This window comes from Drosophila sulfurigaster, chromosome 3 (assembly GCF_023558435.1).
Source record: "Drosophila sulfurigaster albostrigata strain 15112-1811.04 chromosome 3, ASM2355843v2, whole genome shotgun sequence".
Taxonomy (NCBI): domain Eukaryota; kingdom Metazoa; phylum Arthropoda; class Insecta; order Diptera; family Drosophilidae; genus Drosophila; species Drosophila sulfurigaster.
This window is the reverse complement of record NC_084883.1, coordinates 35,100,065-35,116,686: the sequence shown is the minus strand read 5'-3', so window position 1 is coordinate 35,116,686 and position 16,622 is coordinate 35,100,065. Positions and strand designations below refer to the sequence as shown.

Sequence of the window (16,622 nt, the reverse complement as noted above, 5' to 3'; positions counted from 1 at the left end):
GTGGACTTTTAATCGTCGGTGGCGTAACTAAGAGTGAAAATAGGCGGAAACTTTAGACTTTAATTGATTGAAATGTGAAACGAGAAAATACTTATCAAGAAAAAATTTACTATTGCAATTAAAGATATTTAATTTATTGAATTGTTAAACTAATGATTGATTGTAGATTATAAAAATGTTTACCTTTGTGTTATTATAATTTACAAAGATAGTGAAATGAAGGTTTTATTTTTAGCTTTATTAAGAAAAGTGAAAATAAAATATGATACCGTTTATTTCTTCAAAATTTCTATATTAACTCATATACTCAGAAAAGTAAAGAAAATTTGTCGGTAAACTTAGGAAATATAAAAGGAAAGAAAAGAATTTTTCCACAAAAAAATAAGAAATCAATTCTAAGGATTTCACACTTAGGATATTGTTATTATTATTTTAATCCTAAAGTGTTCGAAGCAGTTCCTTAGGAAAACGCCTAATAAGACGCACAGAAGATGGGATAGAATAGAATTTATAAGTATAAAAAACGTTGAAAAGAAGAACTAAGGAAAATATAATAAAAAAGGAGGAAGAACAGTGAACAAAAGCAATTGACCTTTCTTTTATCATATTATCTTTAAATTGATAGTGATAATATACTACCATTTCCTTACTAAAGGGTCACTTCCTAAAGAAAACCATTCAGCGAAGCTATTGTCTTATAAAGTACAATATATGGGCTGCTGTCAGTTGCATTGACAGTAATACGATTTGTATGTTAAAATCCTGCTGCACATGTAAATTTCAATTTGATGCAAAGCGGAAATGATCAAAAACGCCTCATTACGCATCAGTTTTAGTTTCCGTTCCCGTGTCGAGTTCTAGTTTTAACCATGGGTGCCTTGTTTTTTAATGCAGTATTAACAATAATGAAAATACAAAAGTCGATTTCTGGGCACTATTGTGGACATTGTTGACAAACAGCTCGTAAATTACTCGCTCATTTTTCAGGCATTTAATGAGCGTGGCATCGAGAGGAGGGAGCACTGAGAGAGAGAGAGAGAGGGCAGGGGTTTTGCACCTTTGTCATTCGGTCATTCAGTCACTCGGTTGTTCTGGTCTCCGCCTCAGTCACGGTTCTGGCTGAATGCACCGCAACGGAAGTTGACGGCGAGTGGTGGCAATGAGGTCAGCGTCAGTGAATGAGCCTTTAAAGTTGCTTGGTGACAATCCGCTCTATGGGATATGGAATATGGGATCGATAATTGAATAGCATTTTCCTTTTGCATAACTTCTCGCTATTGAAGTTGTTGCCCCTTCGTGTGGCCCCTTTTCAATTTCCTGTTCTCACACAGAGCACAAGAGTGCCATACAAGAGTGAATATAGCCAAAAGGCAAACAAATCAATATATGAATAACCCGAGCAATAGATGAAAAAGAAGCGCAAACGATTGTGCGAGTCTCTAGCTACCTCTCTCAGTCTCTTCAGATCCTTGCCGTATCCTTGTATGTACCTGTTGTTGTCTGGAGTCTGAGGCGCAAAAGGCAGACACCACAAAATAACACAACAGACGCACAGTCGCAGTCGCAGTCTCAGTTCCGAGCTGTGCTGTGCCGTGAGTGCCTTTTGCGAGGGGTGCCTAACCGTTTCCGTTTAGCAAAGAAAACAATAACAATGAGAGATTTTTCAAGCAGATACCGAGGGGCTCTTTACCCATCTACATCCACATCCACATCGACATCGGCATCGGCTGCGACCGGAAAAGCGCATTTAACGCGATTTGATGGTTTACAAATTGGCTTAAACAGCTATCTCCGGCAGCGGCAACAACTGACGGCATTTTCTTGTATCCTTTTTCTATTCTCATTCCCCCTTTTTATTCTCTGTTGTTGCCTTTTTTTGAACCGATTGAGCATGTGTTCCTTGGGAAGGATATGCCGTGAGATGCGGCATGTTGCGCTTGATAAGATTGTAGCATTGCTAATATCTCTTGGGCCCCGAAAGGAGTTTGCGTGTCGCCTTAGACAAAAGGATTCGACATTGAATTGCATTCAGCGATGTTTGATTGATACAACACACCAGCTGTTCGTAGTTCCGTCTTGGCAATCTATGCTTATTAAGACAGAATGATGAAAATAATAATCCTTGCAGAGATCCTGCAGACGAATCTAATGACAGCTGTAGATCTAGCAATTTTCTCTACAAATCCTCATTTATTAAGCACTTTCCATTTTAGAATAAAAATTTTATTAAAAAATAACTCTCATCCAATTACCTTAAAAATTTTAAATGGTCTGAAGATTGAATAAAAATGTTCAGATGTTTTAAATTCACAAAATATTGTAAATAAAATGCTATTCTATTTATTTTAAAGTGCATATAACTTTTGATTTCAATGACAAGTTACAGAAGAATTGCAACTATGTTATTTGTATAGTTTAACTATTTAAATAAGTTATAGCAACTAGTTAGCAACTATTCGTAGCAAATAGTTTTCCTTTTTCGTAATTCAATAAAGTGACACAAATTTACCGAGAGCAATTTAAAATTGCAGTTTATAAATTTTTTATTTCGTGTTGTTAATTTAATTATCCTTGAATACATCTATTGATTGAATTCAACTTCGTTACGTACTTTATATTGTTGTAGAATTGAATAACATTTAATATTGATTATTACATACTACTTCCGTTGCTTTAAATTTCTGTTATCCGGCTCAAAGAACTAGTTTCGTTCAACCAACTTCCGACTTAATATTGTTGGCTTCAGACTGATAGCGTGGGTGTATCTTAATTTTCGATCTATGCAGACAACTTGAATCAAGTTGCAGACAAGTTTTGCCGGCAGTTCACCTTGCCACATGCCACCTGCCATCTGCCACCTGCTACCTGCCACTTGTCCGGTGTGTGGCGTGGCGGCAATCTTTAGTCGCTGTTGAACAATCAATCATAATTGTTTTTCAGTTTGTCAACAAAACTTGCGGAGAAGAAGCCGAAGCAATCGCTTGCGTTGCACTCACACACTATTTTATCGCAATGCGAGCAGACAGCAGGCAGCGTGCCACGCCCTTTTCCACACCAGTGACAGTGACGCCCTCCTAAGTCCTAACAAAAGCGGTTGACTTTGCCACCGTTGGAAGTGGCATGTTGCAGCAGCGTTGAATGTTGCTCGTTTCGCGTTGCGTTGCATAAACTTGCACAAAAAGCGCGCCAAGGGAGACAGCGACAGCTGATAAGGCGCTGAAACGGAAGTACACACACACATAGAGAGAGATGTATGAGTGTGTGTGTGTGTGACAATATGGCGTCGTCAAACGTGTGACAAATAAAAACGCAACCAGGAGAATGTTGATGGAGCGAGAAGGAGAGAAACGCAACAGTTTGTTGAGGGTATGGGGAGAGTAACAATGGAAGAGGGGAGAAAGGAGAAGGGGGAAGGATGCAAAGGAGCTGACAGGGTGGCATATTGATGGACTCTGAAGCTCTGGGTTGCGTTGAGCTATCAATGCCGCTGTTGGAATTCCCCAGGCGACGAGCTCTCTCTTTCTCCCGCTTGCTCGCAGCCAGTGAAAACCGATTACGTTAGCTGGCGACTAAAGGCTGATGATATGCAAGGACACCACACACACACACACACAGAGGGAGAGGGAAATACATCCCCAGTCTGCATGCTGTGCGAGTGTTTGTCCTGTGTGTATTCTTGTACAGTATCTGTGCAAACACAGAAGACGAACAGACGCGTTAACATATGATTGTCGTGTGTCTTGTCGCTGTCTGTGACTGTGTCTGTGTCTGTGTGCTGCACATAAAAAGGATAAAGGATAACGAAGCGCAAATTTCAAATAATCATGAATATTACATGAGCTGCAAAGTAGACAAACGTTACACACAGGACACATTCACATCCAGAGAGAGAGAGAGAGGGGAAGCAAGGGATTGTGAGGCAGCTGCTTGGACGGGGATTTATATGAAAATCATTCACACCAAAAAAGCCCAAATTATTTATTAATGTTCTATGCAAAATGTGCGCTCTGTTCGGTACTCGCTAAGCTGCCAGTTTGACAAACTCTTAGGGACACTTTTTCCTACATTCAAATTGACTTCTGAAAAGTTGAACAATCATTGAGCTGAGAAATCGATTATCAAATTTATTTACTTTGCTCCTCGACTTGGGCTCAGCGCAAAGGACATTAAGGGGATAGAGGCACAACAGAACTGAATCGATATAGGTCTATTTATAATTTAAAGAACGCAGCAAGGCGTGTAAATTGTGGAGAGATGGGGAATTTTATTATCATTGTTAATTTTGATTATTTGTTTGATCATAATTGTATTTCACAGTTGTTTTAGGAAAGTTGGAGTGAAGGTTTAAAGAATTTCTTTTGCTAAAGATTTAAGAATAGAAAACAATTTTAGGTTAAATTTAAGTAATAGTAAAGTAAATTGTACAAATAAAAAAATATCTTTTCAATTAACTTTTGCTATTAAGAAATATGCTGTTAAGAAATATTTATGAGAAGTAGTCTCGCAATTTCAGCCAAAATTTAATATAAAACGAACGTTCTTGAATCATATTTATTTGCTTTAGCTAATAAGAAACCCCTAAGATAAGTTGTCATTTCATTTTTCTCGCAGGCATTGTTGCTGGGCAACCCTTGTGAATGATATGACAAGCTAGAGAACATTCAGCGATTGCATTACAGCTGCACTGACGTGACGTCATAAAGGAAAAGCAAGAGCAAAAGCAAAGGCAAAGGCAAGTTGACTGATAGTGCGAGCCCCCGAAAGGAATCAAAAGAGAAGCCGGCAATGAGCTTGCAATAATGTGATAAGCGCAGCGGAAATGAAAACAAGCGCAAGCGAGCGTTGACGATGAATGGGCATGGGCATGACAACAACTGACAACAACAACACCGACAACACCAACAACAAGACAACAATAATGCACAGCAATAACAAAAGGGAGAACGGGACAACAAGCTGTGGCGCCCACAACAAAGCGTCAGACACTTAAAAGTCAACGTCAAGCGACGCGCAATAAAAGTAAAATTGCCATCGGAGTCTTATTGCAGTCTCATTGGAGTTGAACTACCGCAATTGCCGCCCAACTCCAGCCCAGTTTCCCACCTCGCTCCACACACATACGCAGCGATCTACCTACTCCCCACCAATTCACCACACTCCGAACTCCACAACTGATGTGTGTGTTTGTGTGTGTGGCGCATTTTGCTTCAATTATTTTTATTGGCGCGGCGCAAAAATTTATGTTGCATACTTTGCAGCGCTGCTGGCGTAGCGTGGCGTTAATTTCGTTATGGCAAAATGCAATGCCTTGACGTGTGAGAGTGTGAGTGCGAGTGTCAGTGTGTGCATGTGTGTCTGTGTTTGTGTTTGGGAAAGGAAAGGAAAGTGTGCGCCATCGCGGCGCCATGGCCCCACTGTGAAGCGGAATATTGAAAAGTTCTCGAGTATCTTAATTAAAGGTTAAGTGTGCGCCTTTTGAAAGCGCGAATTATGGTAATTTACGTTGAAAGCCAGCCAAGTGGGCGTGCCAAATGTGGGCGGCAGCCGACAGCAGCCAGATGGGGGAAAGAAAGCTCTTTAATAAGTGAGTATAGTGAGTGGATGAGTGAGTGAGTGCACTTCACAGAGTGAAACTCAGCAGCTGATACGCATTATAAACTCTCTCGAACTTATCAAAATGTTAAGTGCGCTGTAGTTTAATACGTATTGAATATATTGTGCTGCTAAAAGTTCACATACTTGTGGCAAGGCTTCCCCATTTAATTGTATACTATTACTCAAACTTTTGTGAAATAAAAAGTTAAATTGCTCTAGCGTCATAATAGCAATGGCTTATGGTATTATTAAAAGTATTTTAGTTGATGAAGTGCGTGCTAGGATTTAATTATTTAATAGCTCGAAAATAGTAAAATTTCTGTTATTCTAATTTAAGCTAGAATATGAAATTTAAAGGGTTATAAAAAAGAAAAGTTATTACTTTATTGTTTAAGGCTATCATAGATATAAATGTAAAATATTCAGAGCTGAACTCGTAAAGACTAATTACTTTATCAAGTAATCAAGGTATTCGTTCGACAAATTTGAATATATCATTGTGAAATTTGGCATCCGCCAGCTATCAAATGTTATTTAATATTATTGCATGACTGCAAATAATTAAAATCGTACAAAACGAGGCAATGCACGAACTGTTTAAAATGCGATATGTCGGTCAGAATTTATTCGTGGTGCATTTTAAATGACACAATTCAGTCCGGCGATATACATACACATACATACATTTACATATACATATAATAACAAAAACCATCAATACATGCATTTAATATAATTAATTATCATAAATGACACTACAAAACGAAACCAAAGCAATTTGCATTTATTTATCTGCACACAGCGAAAGCAATTAAATACAACTTAATCAAATTGCATAATGTCAACTTCAAATACTCCCGAACTCTGGCCAGACTTTAAGCGAGACTTGGAAAACCAATTGACCTCAATACGAATACGAGTGCAACAGCGAATAACTATGAATTACTATGAGTATTCAGTCTCTTAGTTGTCTCTACTCGGCGAACAATCAATAAAATTTACCCACAATCAGCCAGCGAACGTGTGAAATTGTCTGTCGACATCTACTTTTCTCGTTTCTCGCTTCTCGCTTTTCTTTCTCTTTATTGACTCCTCGTTGTCTCGGTGTTGCTTTGGCTTCTCCGTTGCTCGGTGACAGAGTGGACAGCGTTAATAAAAAATGCAAATTTTATGCACAATTTGACAAAAAATGTTGTACAATAAATACAAATTAGACGAAATGTCGAAGCTCAAGCTCAAGCTCCTAGTTCGAATAGGAAAATCCAGAGAGGGAGCGATTAGAGTGAACCGAAAATGAAGCAAATAAACCTAATCAAATGTTTCAACAGTGAAATCAATGTTGTTTGAGTATCAGAAATTGCAAAATAAATTGAAGCTGACAGTATAGTGTTGGGATTAGCAAATTCAAATTTAAAACTTGCTCTTTAATCAAATATTCCTTTGACTTGTAGCCAAAGTTATCTGTACTTGAAATCAAATTTGAGTAAGAGGATTATAGTTGCAAATTGAGGAAAACAAATGAAAATATCTTTATTGTTCTCTTGATTAAACAAGTTATTGGGCATCAAGACAAGCACTTTTATTTTAAAATTTTCAACTTTGTGCTAGGTATAAACATTAAATTTTTTACATTTCTCCAGCTGCTTGAATCGTTTTTAGCCTGAATGCCACTTCCAAGATTCGAATACACACAACTTGGAGCTAAAGAGGCGGCAAATCCAATATTATGTTGGGGCAAATTGCAAGCTCACGTATAGAGCGATAGCTGTGAGCGATATTTTCAATGCGCTGTCGGTAAAAATTACGCACATTTAGTTAAGTCCCCGGTCCGATGATGTTTTCAGCGAGCAACTTGGCCAACGATGCCAGCGGCAGGACATGAATATTTTAAAAAATTCGCAATGCTCTCTTAACGCGTGTTGCTGTTGTACGTGGGCAGCAGCAGCTCGAAAGCTCGACAGCTCGACAGCTCCAGCAGCTGTAGATGCTGCAGGCTGCTCCTCGCAGGAGACACGCAGAATGAATAATTTAAGACTGGGAGTTTGCTGGGGAGATGGGCTGGAAATGGAAGGCCGACTCTTGGCGTCATCAAATAAATGCCAAATGAGCAATCAAAGTGCCATGAAGGACTAACTAAGCAGCCGCTCAACCTAACGCCACCCAATCCTCCGCCAATCCTCCAATCCGACGCTGATGAGTGCCCCGTAAAAAATGATGTACACGAATAAACAAGCGTGGCAAGCGTGAACAGGAGAGGGAGCTGAAGCGAAGAGAGAGCGGGAAGCAAGTCCAATGAAGCGCATAAACAGCAAATAAAGCTGTGAATATTTTTCCATTATAAATAAAAAGAAAAGCAAATTTAAAAGACACGCTGAAAAAGAACACAAGTATCTTAGATACCCTAGAGGTATGAGTAATATTACTGAAAGGCAGTCTCAAATGTCCAATTATACTTGATGGGATATAAAATAGTTATGATTGTTTTTTATACTTTGTCATTTTTTTTACTTTATAACATATTTTTGTACATATTAATTATCACAGATTTTTATATATTTCTTCAAATATAATTAAAATGCTCATGTGTAAAATGTTCATAACTATTTAAGAACTAATTTTGTTTTGAGTATTAAAATTGTCTTTTATTTATTTTAAATGCAGAAGCCTTGCTATTTAACATAAGAAAACTAGTAGAAAGTAAGTTCGGAAAGATCAACTTATTTTGCAGTAAGCGAGATGAAAATTTCAGCTTTTTAAATTCACATTTATCTATAATATCATAAGAATATAAGTTTTAATACAACAATATAATAATCTTAACACCTATTACTATCATAATAACAATTATGAAATTTAATTTATTGTGAAATAAATATGGAATTATTTACAACTTGAATTAAATGTTTAAGAACAACACAACTTAGTTTACAGTTTAAAGATTAACAATACTAAGCATAACAGAAATGTTTAGCAGATTATCATAGCTCACCAAATATTTTGTTTTCATCTGTAGGGTATGCTCAACTGAATTATAGATTAAATTGAGAAACTAAAGAGAAGCAAGCACTTGGCAAGCATCGCAGCATTTGCAATGCGAATCTTCTGGCATTGTGTGTGCGGCATAGAGACAAAAAACTTATTATACGCCAAAGCTGCATCAGCTGTGCCCCAATATAAATGGAGAGAGAAAGAAAGAGAGAGAGAGAAAGGCAAGAACAAGGGCTAGAAGCGAGACTCGAGGGTGCACTCAGTTATTGTCTCAGCCATATTGTCGATACGTAAGTAATTGGTATGTACAACTGCGCCTGCTGCTCGGTTTGCCAGGAGCTGCGAGAAATGCGGTTATGAATTTCTGAGCAGAGCTCTGTAGTTGATACCCCCCCTGATACCAGAGAGAGAGAGCGAGAGAGGGATAAGCGGGGGAATAGGTATCGCTGCAATTGCTCCACAGAAGTTTTATTAAAAACTTGTGCAGCAGCGAGTTGTGTTGCAGTCGATGCACAAGGCGCTGATATATAATATATATATACATATATAAGAGGCTAAATAAAATGAGAAAGTTTCATAAAACATTTGTGACTTTCGCAATTTTTTATGGCTGCAACTTAAAGTTTCGCTCCCACTCACTCACTCTCTCTCTATGGCCATCTGTCTCTTTCTAGTGCGCTCTACTTCGCTTTATAGGCTATTAACTTGGGCCACGTTTTTGTTGGGGTTTTGCTAAAGTCGGAAAGTGCAAGAATTTATCGCATGACACACTAAGGCGGGTCTCATGCAGTTATCGAAATGGGCCAGTGCGCTCAAGTGCATGCATCGAGATGGCCAAGAGATGGGGGTTAGCGATGGGAGGACAGCAAATCGATTACTTACTCAGCTTTCAGCTGAGTGCTTACGGTTTACGGTTTATATTGCCAACGCAATGGCCGCATCACAATAACCTTTCATGATTTGCCGTTGTCGTTTCGATAACATTGTTTGGGTCATCTTAAAAACGAGTTCGGCAATGTGATTCTTGATATCGATTGCAGAGATGAGGAAAGCGGTATAAGCTGAAAATGTTTTAATTATCGATAATTGATAATATATTTGATGTATGTTATTATTATCGATCATTAATAAATGATTTATTAATCGATTTTATGTATGTTATCTCTATTGATCATTGATAATCAATTTAAAATATGTTATCTTTATCAATCGTTATTAATCGATTAAATATATATTAAAAGTATGGATCGATCTTTTATAATTGATTCAAGAATGTACCTTAATGATAAGCTTGAAATTTACATAACTCCTTCATATGAATTCCAATTAAAATACTGTAATAATTTAAAAATTCAGACAATTTATTGTTAAACGCATTCATTACCAGTTTTAATTACAATATCAGCTTCGTCTCCTTGGCATGGCCTAAACCAAACTTTGGCTTAAAGGCAACATAACTTATTTGCAGAACATCAGAATGGAATGGAAATTCTACTGTTGTACAAAAATGTATCGATTTAGTTGCACAAAAGGCCAGCTTGTAGCCTGCAACATGCCGACGAAGTATGCAACAATTGAAAGCCACTTAAAGCCACAATTCGAGAGAAATACCAACAGCCGTTGGCCAAAAGATAGGTTATAGCCCTAGCTACAACTGTAGATGTAGCTGTAGCTGTTGCCATTGGGCCAAATAAATTTGCAAACAAATTTTGTGTTATCGATATGAACGTCTAATGACCCATTGACTGCTGATGCCAATGCACTCTGCCACTAGTTCGATACGATGCGATGCGATGCTATGCTATGCAAGAGTATTGGCCTAATGAAACCCAATATCTTTGAGAATTTTAGGGGGAGGCGCAAATGCAGACTATAGACTATGTGCACATTGCACATTGCACAAGTTGCAACCGATAACTGCATGGTGCATTTGATTGTTTGTGGTGTGTGTTGAGAGTGTGGCTTAGGGAGGCGTTCATAAACTCAAAATGATGCCAAAAATATGGGCAATTGATGTCTATGGCTGTACGTGTGCATCTAACGCTCGTTGACTTGGCCAAAAGCCAATTTCAGTCAAAACGCATGCCAAATTTGCCAATAACAAAACCAAAACGAGATACGAAAAATGGCTAAATATTTTATGTTATCGATGAGGCAAATACACAGCGACCTCCACTTCCTCCTTTTTCTCAGTTCTAGCTGCTGCTGGTGACCCAACAAAAACAAATTGCAGTCGCTGCAGAACACATTTGCATGAGTCTCCCAGCGCTTGCAAACGAAGTTCCCGCTTAGAAAGTAGTTCAGCAGTGGCAGTTGAACGCATTGACATCCCATACAAATGTGTGTTCTGCTGCTCGCACTCGTATACCCTAACTTACCCCAGAGAAATTGCAGTTGTGTTTGCTGCTCACATATTTCGTATATTTGGCAAGTGCTTCCCTATGGAATTTATAGTTGGACGCGTTCAATGCAAACTGATGAGAGTTTTAGTCTTATTTTGAAACTTTAGCCAGAATTTGCATGAACATATAATACTTTGGAGACTATTTTTGTTTAAGATCATAAAGTATTTTAGGGAAGAACTCGATTATGATAATTTGCTAAGTTATAGTGACAATGATCACAGTAATGAAAACCCTTAAACTGACTATGAATTATCGATATTGTAAGTTAATTTAAAATTAGAGATTTAAAACTTTAAAGTAATTTTTAGTGGTACATTTTAAAATTTGTAAATCATTAAGGAATGATAATTGATTATTTAAAATTTTAAAATGCAAGATTTATATATTAGTATTATTTAATTTGCCATTCGATTTTATCCACTTAAGTTTCACTTTAAGTAAGTGCATTAACACTTCGTTGACTTTCTTTGTGTTTGTATTTTTCGCTTATTGTTGCCGTTTTGTGTTTTTGAAATATGTCTGCATTGTCGCAAGGGAGGGAGAAAGCATGCTGCTGCGAGTGTATGTGCAAGGCGAAGCAAATGAGATAAAGTTTCATTGTCTTCGTTGTTGTAGTTGTTTTTGTTCTTGCAGTGCCATTTCTCAGCAGCGCCAAAAAGTATGCCATGCTTTTTGCGTTCGCTTCGTTACCCACTAAAAGCTCTCGTGCATTAAAACTCACCTGCATGAAGGTCGCTCAGCTCGTCGGCATTGACGGCGGCAGCGACGTTGCTGGCGGCAGCGCCGCTCTCCACACCACTGAGCGAAATGCTGGCACGCTTCTTCCCCCGCCAGACGCTGATGCCAAAGCACTCGGCACAGCAGCAGAAAACAAAGCCCAATATGAGGAGCACCCAGGCGGCGACCATTAGGACAATGGTCGATGTGGAACGATAGCTGTAATTCTCTTCTAAAAGTACCAAAAAGTTTTCGTTGCTGTGATTGTTGTTGGCAATGTATTCGACATTGTTGCCATTAGAGTTTACGTAGTAGTTGTTGTTGTTGTTATTATTGTTAATAATGTTTGGTTGAAAGGCGACATCGACAGAGGCGAGCGCCGCATAACTGTTGCCCACCATGTGGAAGAGCGGTTGCAATTTGGTGAGACGCATAAGTGTTATGTTTGACATGTTGGTGGTACCATTTCTTGGTGGCAACAGCTGCACTCGTTCGGTCACTCACTCACTCATTGAATCACTTAATCAATCACTACGTCACTTGTTCAATATCACCAATTTGTTTGAAGTACGCGCCTTTGCAGAAATACGGACGAAACGTGACTGGTTCCAACTTAACACAACTCTGAACTCAACTCGGCTCAACTCAATACTCTATACAAAGCGACGCCGAGACACGGCTCTCGACAACTGTCAACCGGGCGTCTGCGACTCGACGTGCAACTGGCTTATTATCTGGATCGTTGCTTTAACCACTGCTTCACTGCTTTAGCTTTAGCTTTAGCAACTGCTACTACGACGCGGCGTCGCGACGTTTCATTTGTTTGTGTGTGAAAAATGTACAACAACAAGAACAACAAAAGCAATATTAAGCAGTATCGTAGATGTTGACAGCCGCAGAAAATTTTGTTTTTGGCTCGCAATCTTTATTATCACACATGTGTATTTAAGCAGATAGATCGACTGGCAAACAGACAGACAGACAGACAACCATCCGCACACAATACTTGTGTGTACAGTATTACGTATGTATGAATGGAGATCGCTCTCTCTCTCTCTCTATTGCTCACAGTCTCTGCCTCTTATATCTAATTAAGTTTTGTTTACTTGCGAGAACGCTAAAAGTTTTGTTTACTTTTGTTGTGGTGTGGTGATTTAAGCAGAGCAGTGTAAAGCTTAGCTGTCTGTCTATGGTGAGTTGTGGTTGTGCTTACACCTGCAGCTGCAGAGTGCAAGTCTAGACTGTGGTGAGTTCTGACAGACAGACAGATAGATAAGCTTACCATCTTTCAGCTGCAGCCTGTGCCTCCAAACTCGCTGTGTTTGCCCCCAAAGTGGTAGAAGGTGCGAGCTATAGCTAGATTTACTCTATTTCTTTATTTTATATCAGAAGTTAGGCAAATTAGAGTGATTGTCGTTGATGTGTGATATTTTTGGAGAGCCAGTCGATTGATAAGCAACAACAGAAGTGCAGAAATTCAGGAAAGTTCCATAACTTGTATATTAATAATTACTTGAGTCAATAAATTGATATTCTCGAGAGCGACTAAAAATAGAAGCAGAAGCGCTCGATTTGGTTCAAATAATTTCACAATGAGTTGACTAATGTTGTTAACAGCTGTATTTTAATTGATTTTTACATTTTACACATTATTCAACGTCGTAATACCTTGACAATATTGGCACAGCTCAATTCTCCACACTCCACCAAAGATACTGTAAATGAAAGTTTGTATAATTTAAGTTGTTTTGTATTAATTTTAAACTTACATTCACAGGCAGCGCGTTCCAGTTGACAACGAGTTATGTTTTTCCATCTGACATCTCTTCTTCGGCATTCGGCGTTCAAATATTTGGTGACATCATCTTCAATGCCGATCCTCGGCTCATTTCTCTCACAGACGCGAGTTAGTTGTTCGCAAATCCTGCGATCTGCCTGGACTTGGAGCAAGCACAAGGAGCAAAAGACTATGAATAGATGACAGAGTTTACGTATGATACCTGAGAAGACATTTTTGTCTAGCTTACCCAAGAGTAGCACAAATTTCGACATGATTATGAAGAGTTGGAATATGTCTGCTTCTGTAGCTGTTCTCAGCCAATATACCAGGTATTTATAGTCTAGAATCGACTTCAGGAAGCAACTTACAGGTATTGTTATTAATACAGCTGTCGAATTGACTTACATGTTATCGACAATGGATTTAATTCGATTATTTTTCGGATATATAAAACGTGGAGATTGTCTCATAACAATTGATGTTGGTTGACCTGATTCTTAAGCACTCTCCGGCCTATAAAAGCACACTCTTGAGCACATTTTAATATCACCAATCAATCACTTTTAGTCGAAATGCATATCCAAAACATTCTTATATTCTCTTTGATCGTCTGCAGTGTGCAGATTAGTGTCCAGAGCATCGATTGCGATGAGATTTACAAGAGCTGCACAAAACGTGTGAAAACTGGTCCTCAACTAGATGAACGAAAAAATAATAATTGTTCCAAGGAGGTGGAAAAACGCTGGATCTGGCGCAATCTCACACAATGTGAGATGCAACGTCTGTACTGTGAAAGTAAGTGGTTATAAGTCCTTTTTTTAATTGCGCTGAAGCTATTAATACATCTTTGTAGATCCTGGAAGGCAGTTTACTTGTGATGCTATAGCCGAGATGGCTAATATGAAACGCAGGCGTTTGACTCGTTGCATCACTTGCGAGCCCCCACGATCTACTCGACGCACCACCCGACGAACTACTCGCCGCACAACTCGTCGCCCCACTCGCCGAACAACTCGCCGCACAACTCGTCGAACTACTCGACGCCCCACTCGCCGAACAACTCGTCGCCCCACACGCCATACAACTCGTCGAACTACCCGTCGCACTACTCTTCGACCCTCTACTAGACCTACCACTACCACCTCTACAACACAAAGAACCACTACACGTCAAACCACTCGCAGAACTCCCCCGCGTATAACTACTCGTAGATCTACTCGCAAGCCTTCTATTCCATAAAGTAAAAAGTCTAGTTACAAGCATTAAATAATATAGAACATCAATGTCACAATCTTTAATATTCTTTTGATGCATAATTAAATCATTCCATTCAAATTTGCGAGAACGATGAAGAATGTAGTAAAAGCTTACTCAAGTTAAAAAATGTAAAGTTACGAATAAAAGCTTACTGAAGTTAAACAAATTTAAAGTTACAAATATATATTTTGTAGTTTATTGGTCAATTTATAGATTTTGATTTATTTGTAAATTTGTTTAGTTCATTATTTAACGTCGAAGGACCCGGACGATGTTGGCACAGCTCAATTGACCGCATTCCACCAAAGATACTGTAAATTATAAAATATTGATTAGTTTATAATTTTGAGTATGTTTTGTTTGTAGCTTACATTCGCAAGCAGCGCGTTCGAGCTGACAACGAGTAATATTCTTCCATCTGACATCTCTTCTGCGACATTCGGCATTCAAATATTTAGTGACGGAATCTTCAATGCCGATTCTCGTTTCATTTCTCTCGCAGACACGAGTTAGTTGTTCACATGTCCTGCGATTCGCCTGCGATTTGACTTGCAGCAAGCACAGGGAGCAGATGACTAGAAATAAAATAAGTTTAATTATGATCATTAATATGATATTTATTATAAAGCTTACCCAAGAGCAGCACAAACTTCGACATAATTGCTATGTGATGGAACTGGACGTATTCTATAACTGAAAGTTTCCAAAATGTCGGGTATTTATAGTCCAGAATCGGGTTAAGCAAGTTATTCACAAGTATTATTATATTGACAGCTGTGGATTCGGCTTACATCGCCTTAACAATGGATGTAATTTAGCTATACTTTTGTTTGTTTATACTATAGACATTGTCTGATAACAGATGTTATTTGACCTGATTCTAAAGCAGTGTCTTGACTATATAAGCTCGTTTCTTGGGCAACTTATTTATCAGTTATCGATTACTCTCAGTCAAAATGCATATCCAGAGCATTGTTGCCCTCTGCTTGATCATCTGCTGTGCACAGATCAGTGCCCAGAGCGTCGATTGCGACAGGATCTACAAGAGTTGCACGGACTGTGCAAGGAATGTTCCTCAACGAGATGAAATTAATCATAGAAACAATTGTCCAAGGGAAGTGGAGGAGCGTTGGATCTGGCGTAATCTTTCCCAATGCGAGATTCAACGTCTCTACTGTCAAAGTAAGTTGAAAAGAATCCTTTTTCCATTTTACACAAGCTAATTATGAATTTATGTAGATCCTGGTAGGCGCTTCACTTGCGATACCATTGCCGAGTTGGCTAAAATGAGGCGCAGGATTACGCCTCGTTGCATTCGTTGTACGACTCCGCGAACCTCTCGTCGCACCACTCGCAGAAGATCGAGTACTTCACGTAGACCGACGACTCGTCGTACTTCTCGTAGATCTACGTCACGTAGAACCACACGTAGAACTACTCGCAAGCCATCGCCATAAAGCGGAAGATTATGAAACAGGGCTTGGTTGAATATTAATCAGAATAAACAAAATTCAATGGAATATAAATAAACAATAAATTTCGATATGCTTTTAAATACATTTCATTCGGCTGCTCCAGCTGAAGTGCTTTTTAAATACTTGTTACGGTTTAAGTTTTCACAACACAGACGCCCCAATCCCAGTCCCCATTCCTCATTCCCAACCGAACCCATAGCCATGACCAACGATATCCTCACACCACATTGAGCCCAAACCCAAACCCACTTGAGCTCACGTCATGAACATGATTATGTACTTTATGAATGTGCAGTAAGATGAGTGGCAGAGAAAGAAATATCATCAATAATTGATACAAACTGTTGAATGCTCTACAGCATTTTTTAAGGCAAAAGCGATTTTTAAAGTACTCCACAATATTTG

At 38.7% G+C, this 16,622-nt stretch overlaps 5 protein-coding genes across 6 annotated transcripts in view; 2 read left to right on the top strand and 3 right to left on the bottom strand.

The window, feature by feature from the left end:
• Positions 1 to 12,431, bottom strand: part of LOC133841774 (uncharacterized) — a 40,081-nt gene extending 27,650 nt beyond the window's left edge. Inside the window, exon 1 of the mRNA XM_062274496.1 lies at positions 11,710 to 12,431. Coding sequence (XP_062130480.1) covers positions 11,710 to 12,157 — 448 coding nt within the window. The 5' untranslated portion in view covers positions 12,158 to 12,431. The remainder of the gene's footprint in view (positions 1 to 11,709) is intronic.
• Positions 12,432 to 13,309: 878 nt separating this feature from the next.
• Positions 13,310 to 13,793, bottom strand: LOC133841776 (uncharacterized). The gene is made up of 3 exons (XM_062274500.1): positions 13,733 to 13,793; positions 13,475 to 13,672; positions 13,310 to 13,420 (listed from the first exon to the last, which is right to left on the bottom strand). Exons 1-3 carry the CDS (start codon positions 13,755 to 13,757, stop codon positions 13,359 to 13,361), a joined length of 285 nt encoding a protein of 94 aa, XP_062130484.1. The 5' UTR covers positions 13,758 to 13,793; the 3' UTR covers positions 13,310 to 13,358.
• On the top strand, positions 13,668 to 14,824 carry LOC133841775 (salivary glue protein Sgs-3-like). 2 transcript variants are annotated; one of them, XM_062274497.1, is made up of 3 exons: positions 13,668 to 13,814; positions 14,102 to 14,280; positions 14,339 to 14,824. In XM_062274497.1, the coding sequence occupies exons 1-3, from the start codon at positions 13,699 to 13,701 to the stop codon at positions 14,722 to 14,724; spliced, it is 681 nt and encodes a 226-aa protein (XP_062130481.1). In that variant the 5' UTR covers positions 13,668 to 13,698; the 3' UTR covers positions 14,725 to 14,824. The 2 variants fall into 2 exon arrangements, with proteins under 2 accessions (XP_062130481.1, XP_062130483.1); XM_062274499.1 differs by having other exon boundaries at positions 13,732 to 13,814; positions 13,874 to 14,280; positions 14,339 to 14,823.
• A 91-nt stretch (positions 14,825 to 14,915) lies between these two features.
• On the bottom strand, positions 14,916 to 15,501 carry LOC133844949 (uncharacterized). The gene is made up of 3 exons (XM_062279242.1): positions 15,376 to 15,501; positions 15,114 to 15,317; positions 14,916 to 15,053 (listed from the first exon to the last, which is right to left on the bottom strand). Exons 1-3 carry the CDS (start codon positions 15,398 to 15,400, stop codon positions 14,992 to 14,994), a joined length of 291 nt encoding a protein of 96 aa, XP_062135226.1. The 5' UTR covers positions 15,401 to 15,501; the 3' UTR covers positions 14,916 to 14,991.
• A 164-nt stretch (positions 15,502 to 15,665) lies between these two features.
• Positions 15,666 to 16,301, top strand: LOC133842636 (uncharacterized). The gene is made up of 2 exons (XM_062275819.1): positions 15,666 to 15,924; positions 15,982 to 16,301. The coding sequence occupies exons 1-2, from the start codon at positions 15,699 to 15,701 to the stop codon at positions 16,197 to 16,199; spliced, it is 444 nt and encodes a 147-aa protein (XP_062131803.1). The 5' UTR covers positions 15,666 to 15,698; the 3' UTR covers positions 16,200 to 16,301.
• The last annotated feature ends 321 nt before the right edge of the window (positions 16,302 to 16,622 follow it).

What these genes read in the sequence shown, in the direction of transcription:
- LOC133841775 (XM_062274497.1), top strand. Translation starts at nt 13,699, where the DNA reads ATGATACCTGAGAAGACATTTTTGTCTAGCTTACCCAAGAGTAGCACA. An exon ending in GTTCTCAGCCAATATACCAG is followed by an intron (nt 13,815 to 14,101) that starts GTATTTATAGTC and finishes GATCGTCTGCAG; the next exon opens with TGTGCAGATTAGTGTCCAGA. An exon ending in GCAACGTCTGTACTGTGAAA is followed by an intron (nt 14,281 to 14,338) that starts GTAAGTGGTTAT and finishes ACATCTTTGTAG; the next exon opens with ATCCTGGAAGGCAGTTTACT.
- LOC133841776 (XM_062274500.1), bottom strand. Translation starts at nt 13,757, where the DNA reads ATGTCGAAATTTGTGCTACTCTTGG. An exon ending in GAAATTTGTGCTACTCTTGG is followed by an intron (nt 13,673 to 13,732) that starts GTAAGCTAGACA and finishes ATCTATTCATAG; the next exon opens with TCTTTTGCTCCTTGTGCTTG. An exon ending in GGAACGCGCTGCCTGTGAAT is followed by an intron (nt 13,421 to 13,474) that starts GTAAGTTTAAAA and finishes TTTCATTTACAG; the next exon opens with TATCTTTGGTGGAGTGTGGA.
- LOC133844949 (XM_062279242.1), bottom strand. Translation starts at nt 15,400, where the DNA reads ATGTCGAAGTTTGTGCTGCTCTTGG. An exon ending in GAAGTTTGTGCTGCTCTTGG is followed by an intron (nt 15,318 to 15,375) that starts GTAAGCTTTATA and finishes TTTTATTTCTAG; the next exon opens with TCATCTGCTCCCTGTGCTTG. An exon ending in CGAACGCGCTGCTTGCGAAT is followed by an intron (nt 15,054 to 15,113) that starts GTAAGCTACAAA and finishes TATAATTTACAG; the next exon opens with TATCTTTGGTGGAATGCGGT.
- LOC133842636 (XM_062275819.1), top strand. Translation starts at nt 15,699, where the DNA reads ATGCATATCCAGAGCATTGTTGCCCTCTGCTTGATCATCTGCTGTGCA. An exon ending in TCAACGTCTCTACTGTCAAA is followed by an intron (nt 15,925 to 15,981) that starts GTAAGTTGAAAA and finishes GAATTTATGTAG; the next exon opens with ATCCTGGTAGGCGCTTCACT.